Source organism: Pteropus medius, unplaced genomic scaffold, assembly GCF_902729225.1.
Source record: "Pteropus medius unplaced genomic scaffold, Ma_sr-lr_union100, whole genome shotgun sequence".
NCBI classification, from domain to species: Eukaryota; Metazoa; Chordata; class Mammalia; order Chiroptera; family Pteropodidae; genus Pteropus; species Pteropus medius.
The window spans coordinates 13365357-13372709 of record NW_024351073.1 but is presented as its reverse complement, the minus strand read 5'-3'; the positions used below and the strand labels follow the sequence as shown (position 1 = coordinate 13372709).

The following is a 7353-nucleotide window of genomic DNA, read 5'->3' as shown; positions in this document are numbered from 1 at the left end:
TGTGTGTGTGGATTATGTGTCTAAGTCACAGTTCTGCATAGATTCCAGTAAGGGCCAACACAGGTTATGAGACTCCACGTACCAGAGTTTTCTCATTCTTATTTAGATAAATACTACAGCTAGTGGATTGGAGTGGTAGAGCCAGCATGTACCTTATACGATTTATAATTTAAAAAATAGGGTTCCCTAAGCTTTAAAAAAAATCTAAGCTTTTGAGAATCAATGATTATGCTTCCACCATAATAGTGCATAATCTCTTTCAATTTTCCAAATTGATTGAAGCTTAAAGCTCTGACTGAATGTGCTGGACATACTACTCTGAGCGTCTCTATACCATGATGATAGTTTGGGTGGCCTAAGAAGGCATTGGGGAGAAAAAAATCCTTCCAGGTCTACCATACAGGTGATCAATTAACTATCCTCAGACTTTCATTTTGACTTAAGGTATGAGGCTTGCTACTCCTACCTCAAAAAAAAAAAATGCACGTGTTTTGTGTGTGCATTCAAAAGACAGTTTAAGTTAAACTGGATAGCTTTGAAATTAAAAATATTTTATTATGGACAATGAGTCTTTGATAAATCAAACTTATTTAAAGAAATTGTCTTTGATTATTTGTCTCTTACTATGTCTAAGCCATTGGAGTGAACGTAACATGGTTCATGGAGATCTTACACTCAATAACTTAGTTAAGTCATTTTCACTATACTTGCCAAAGATCTTAGAAAACTACAGTTTATTTTCTCAGTACAATATGGTTAAGCTGTCCTTAACATTCAAGATGAATGAAATAATTGCAAGTTGGCATGAAAAGAATGATAAATAATATGTAATTGTAATAAGATGTAGTATAGGAGGAAAGAAAGATGCAAAGTCTCAAAGAAGACTTTAGGAAAACAAAGAGAATGGGGGTGGAGCTCCAAAAAGGGGAGACTGGCTTCTGTTCTGGTAAAGTGTCTGCTTAGATAGTGACTGGATAATCTGCTTTCAAAGCCTAACTGAGCAAGGAGGGCAGATTTGAAAGGAGATGGCAGAACAATAGAAGAGCAGCCTGTAATGTGCCTGATTAGAATGATGAGATTGCGTGAATTTCCTCCAAGTCAAGTGCGCACAACCGAAAGGAGCTGAAACTGAGAAATCATGCTATTATGTCACCCGAGGGAGTTGCCTGCTCTGCAAGGAGACCCTGCAGTTCAGAAGCTATAAGGTCTCCCACCGGCTGCCTATATCAAATTCCTATGCAGATGGGATACCAGAGCCTCCAACATCAAATAACTCAAAAATCACATAAAAAAGACAATGTTTGGGCAACAGCCTTAGCTGCCAGTCCATTTTAGCCCTTGAAGTAGTGGCAACCAATGGAGTACTATACGGAGGCAGATAGAGATTTGTGCATTTTTATTTCCCTTTTTCTTTTCCACTCCAACAGACTGGAGAATCATATCCCCACAAGCAAGGAATCATATAGTTCCAACTTATGGTGTCATTAAGTTCTGCAGTCAGCTATTGCTGTGTAACAGTAAATGACCCCAAATGTAGTTACTTGAAATAACTACAATTTTTGTATTTCTCACAATTTTGTAAGAATTTGGGAAGTGTTTGGCTGCGTATATTTTCCATTTCAAATGGACAGAGATTATATGGTTATATGGTTACACGTGGTATTCAGCTGGCAAGTGGTTTAGACTAGATGTTTCAAGTTTCACTTACATATCTAGCACACTGGCAGGTATGGTTGGAAGGCTGAACTGAGTTGAGATGGCCAACCTGACCACCAACCTGTGACCTTTCTAGTAAGGTAGCTTCAGTGTATTTAGTCTTCTTACATGACAGATTGCTGTTCAAATGAACAAGATGGAAGCTGTATTTTTTTTTATGTTAGGTTTACCTTTAATAATCGGAATAACCAAAGAGCGATGAAATCAGCTAAAGACATCACTTAAAGACTGGGAATAGGTGTCTGACTACTGATGTTTGGAAGCAGTTGTGGAAGAAAAACAAAACTGTTTCCTATTTGCCCCCCGCTGAGTTGAAATTGATCAAAAACCCCTCAACAGAAACATTCACAGTTAGCTCTTCGCAGTATTGAGAGGGGAAATTAGCTGCCAGAGTATTTGTACCAGATGCGCAAAATGAAATAAGAAGGAAACAAAATGAAAGCTACTCAAAATGGATTTCTCCAAGTCTTTCAAAAGACCATAGGGGAAGGACTGGTAAGATGCACTTTTGTCACAAACAACTATGTAGATAGCCAGAGGTCACCACTCCCACCCTAATCTGTTACCTTAGGAAGTTGTGATAAGATCCTTGATTGCCCAGACAAACAAATAAGACCTAAATTCACTCTCAGTCTAGAAGATTTCGTCCTGGGCCAAGGAGTCCTTTCTAAAGATCCTGTAGATTCTGAGCTGTTCCTTGAAGCCTGTGTTTAAAACTCCTGTACATTCCACAGTGCTGTTTTTTTAAAATTACATCGTAATGAAAGGAGAGAGAAGGAAAGGGGATGCTTTTTTGAAATGTCTTCTTCAAGTTCAGAAAATATTTCAGAATGGGTGATTTTATGTTACAATTATTTCCTCCTGCTTGGTCTATGAAGCTCTCATAGTATATATAGGGATCTGGTGTGGAAAGGAAGTTGGAATTCCAGGGGACTTTTGAGGTTACAGTGTGGAAAGAGAGGAGGTCACACAATGAAATGCACTACTAGATATTCATGCAATCTTGCAAACAGTACTCATTGGCAGGTGTCACGGTTTCTCTGGACTTATGCTATGAGGAAAAGGAACAGCTTTCTGAGTTTCCCCAGGAGACCACTCAGCTGTCAGTCCAAAAGTGAAAAACACCTCAGCAGGGTCTCGTTTAAGAGTGTTAAATCCAAAAGCTGCAGTATAACATTGATTCCATCCACGCCATACTTACTAACTTTACTCGCAATTATGGAGAAATTATACTGTGCAGTGCTCTCTCTGTCTAGCAATTCATTAGTGGCGATGGTTCCTTCAGTTCCATCTATTGTAAAGTAGCTGTCCCCATCACTCTTCCAATCTATGAAGTACCTGTATATAAAAAGAGTAGATGCAAATGTGCAATGATTACACATTAATCATAATGGCAGTCAGGCTAACTTGACACAGTTTCTTATTTTTTTCTCCCTGTAGCTATTACCCACCTTGCAATAAAGAAGAGTGTAAATGACAGCTTCTTTATTGCAAAGTCAGTATGCTCAAGGGGAAACTGGAAATAATGAAAGATTTAGTACTCCTGCTGTTCATATTATTTTAGGGTCTTGACATCTTGAAAGCTCAGCAGAGACTAAAATTCTAAAGCTGACCATGGATTTCTTTAACCTGCTGAATATTAAAACTTTTTCGAGCGGTAAAAAGATTTTTTAATGGTGGCTTTGGGAAGAGCTGGGGCTGGGGAAAACATCTGGAAACAGCTACAAAGAACTTAGGCCAGAACGGAGGTAGAATCTTTGTTCTCATGGCTAGAAAAAAAAAAAAAATTATATTACAAACACCGAGGGGACATTTTTTAACTGACAATGTGGTAATTGCACAGAAATATTTTTCTCAAACACATATACAAGGGCCATTGTTGTTTTATTGCTCTATATATCCAGACACCTTTAAAAAAAAAAACAGTGACCTTGGCTAATAATATCTGTTTATCTTCTTTATTAGCTAACTTTCTTGGTAATAACAGAATTGCCTTTTCTTTGTGTGAAGCAGCTGGGCTAAAAAAAGCCAAGAAAATGAATAAAAACACAGAAGTTGCATTTATATAAGCCTTTAGATAACAGCAGAAATATAGGGTAATGTATGTAAAATTATTTTCAAACATATTTTCAATCATAATAATAGACATTTTGAAATCTTACCATGTGCCAGACATTATTTTAAATGCTTACATATATTTACTTATTAAATCCCACAGATACCTAAAAATAAGTATTATTAATCATCCCATGCTACATATGAAAAAACTGAAGCATAGAGACATTAAGAAATTTGCCCAAGTTCACATAGCTAGAAAGTTTTAGAACTGATATTTGTAACATACCATCAATATTTTCCTTATAATTATCATCATATACTTACCAATTTTAAATAAAACATTAATTGAAAGGCCTCTGCTAATAAAGAGCTCAATGCATCACATATTCATCACCACTATTCTGGCCAGATGTATTAAGGCAAGGTCATTACAAACAGAGGCTGAAGCAGATGACATCAACGTAATCAGCCCACCTAAATCCCCGGGCCAAAGAAAGTGATCTACTAGTCCATCATGGAAAGTTAGTTAAAACATGTATTTCAAAAGAGCAAACTTTTCTTTTGTCAAGCTGTTTATTTCAAATTGACAGTTTGCATATCATTTCAGTGCTAAATCAAAACTACTTTCCTTTCTGAATGAAATTTATAACTCTTAACTTGTCAATATTTGTTAATAACTGATTTCTGAACCAGAAGATGCTGAGTATTATAGGACCAGGGCATAAATTATGCTGTTAATCTGCTTTTGCTAACTCTCTTGTTGACTTGAGGGTTGAGAACGCATTGATCTCTTATGATTTCAATGTAGTATCCTATCTCTTAGGAATGTTCTCAAAAATTATAAATGCACAATTATGAGACATATTTAAAAGTCAGGGAGCATAGAATATAATGAGTTTAATTCTCCCTATTACATAATCTTTTCTGAACAAGAAAGCATTTTCTCACAATACCCCTTTTCAGCATTTTTAGTCAACTGGGCACATGCACGATTTAAGAAAATTGCTACTGAATCCTTAGTTACTAGTGCATTTCTGAAAGAATTCGTGGTGTAGACTAACTGTTTAATTGTATCATTCACTAAATATTTCCTCAGTGCCCACTATATTCTAGACATTGGACTAGGATTGAGACTTATAAAAATAAAAAAAGTACAATGCCCACCAATACAGAATCTAGTTGGGCAAACACATATAAACAGATTTCATCAGCTGCTTGAGAAACACAGACACTACAACAATGCAAAGAAAAGACACCTAGTTCAAAACCTATTGGTTCAGGCAAACCTTCCTGCACATATCGTGCTGGTATTAGAAGGCTGTAGAGGAATTATTCAGGAAAAGAGTGAGGTAGACAAAGTGAAGAGAGGAAGGAAGATATTTCAGGAAGCTGTGAAAGCAGTAGCAAAATCATAGTTTATGTGGGGACTGACTATAAGTTAGGAATTATGAAAAAAATATCTGTGAGGCACAATAACATAAAAAAAAGATACAGGATTTAGGTCAAGGGAGACCTTGTAAATTATATTAAGGAGGTGGGACATGATTCTTTGGGTAATGAACAATATAGAGGCATATAATTAGGGTATGGATTAAAAGTTAATCAATTTTAAGCCATATGGTGTACATATTAGAATGGGACCTGACTGTAAGCATTTCTCATATACCAGAATCTTGCCAAGACATGGAAACAACTAAAGTGCCTTTTGATAGATGATTGGATAAAGAAGATGTGCTACATACATACAATGGAATATTACTCAGCATAAGGAAAGATGAAATACTGTTATTTGCGACAACACAATGGATCTTGAGATTATCATGCTAAGTGAAATAAGTCAGTCAGAAAAAGTTGAGAACCATATGACTTCATTCATATGTGAGATATAAAACTTAAAGCAACAAATAAACAGACAAATAAACAAAAACTCACAGACACAGAAAATGGTTTAATGATTACCAGAGGGAAAGGGGAGCAGGGAGAAGGTAGATAAAGATCAAAGGGGTCAAATATGTGGTGGTGGAAGGAGATTTGACTTTGGGTGGTGAACTCACAATACAGTTTACAGATTATGTATAATTGAATTATATACTTGAAAACTATATAATTTTATTAACCAATGTCACCTTCAAGCAAACAAACAAACAAAAAGGAAAGACAAAACAATCAGGGATGTAAAACAGATTTTATTCAATGGGTTTTGAAGAATACTTGAAATAATTAGGGATATGCAGGCTGAAAGAAAGAAGACAAGAAAATATGCTAGCTTCCTTTAATTTGATAAGGACACATGGAAAGAACATGTTAGACTCACTCGTTATGTTTTAGTGGAATGGAGATAGGGACAGAAGGATGACATCTATAGGAATTATGATTTCATATAAACATAACAAAGACTTTGATATCAGACTATGCAAGGTCATAATGAGTTTCTTCAAGAAACAGTAAGCACCGAGAATAATTAAATATTGACTGTCCAAATACTTGGGGCAGATGTGGTTGAATGCATTTAAGCAGAGTTGGAGATTCTATAGGTACTGACGTGGCTGAGTGGCTAATACTATTTCCCATGCAGAATGAAATCTATTTCTAGTACTTAGCATGGAATCCAGTACTTTCCAATCATTGTTTCATACCAGAATTCTTGTTCTGACCTCGACAAAAGTATTCTACTTCAAGTACTCCAATAAATTGTCACTTTTCAAGCATACACTTAATTTTCCCTAATCTTTTTTTAAATAATAGCTTTACTCATATACTATACAATTTCCTCATTTATGCTGAACAATTCAGTCATTTTAATATGTCCACAGAGTTATTCAACAATGTGGTAGTTTTTAAGAAAGATTTTAAACTTATTAGTTCAGATTTTTTTCATTTAATGGGGTAAGATCCAATTATTTTCACTTGTATAAAATAAAAATTGTGATAATGTGGTGTCAGGTTCCTATATTTCTCCTCTGCTTATTTTCTTTTGTATTAAGTAAATATACCTAGTGTGATATTATTTTTTAAATAATTTTTATTACATTTTTTGAGTTATCTTCTTAGTGTCTGGTCTAGGTTTTGCCACATAAATCTTATCAGATTCTAAATCAGTCTAATTTAATTCCAATAAACTGTAGAAAAGCTATTCCTATGTAGCTATGTTGTATTAAGTATGTATGTATACATATATTTACATATATAATTATTCATATTATACCTATATAGCCAAAAGCCCAATAAAACAGTGTTATAATTATTGCCTTTTATAATTTCATGTTTATTAAAGCTGAAAAAATGAAGAAAAGTGAATATTTTCAAAAGAGCTTCAGGGTTCTCTACTCTTATATACTCTCTACAACCCTGGGAAATTCCGAGTCACTGGGCGAAGGCAGAGGGTGGTCTCATTTTGGCTCTCCAGGAGTTAGCAAGATGGGGCAAGAATGATTGGGATGCATATCACCTACCCGCTGGGGGTAGAGCCTATGCCCTATGAGTGAGGTTGGGTGGAGGAAGTAAGCTGCCAGTCTCCCAACCACACTCACTGGGAATTTATCCTTTAAAACTCTGGAGTTGGAAAAGCTGAGAAATGCT

At 35.5% G+C, this 7353-nt stretch overlaps 1 protein-coding gene across 1 annotated transcript in view; it reads right to left on the bottom strand.

The window, feature by feature from the left end:
- CDH12 (cadherin 12) overlaps nucleotides 1-7353 on the bottom strand; it is an 843825-nt gene that overhangs the window by 22108 nt on the left and 814364 nt on the right. Inside the window, exon 10 of the mRNA XM_039842741.1 lies at nucleotides 2918-3054. Coding sequence (XP_039698675.1) covers nucleotides 2918-3054 — 137 coding nt within the window. The remainder of the gene's footprint in view (nucleotides 1-2917; nucleotides 3055-7353) is intronic.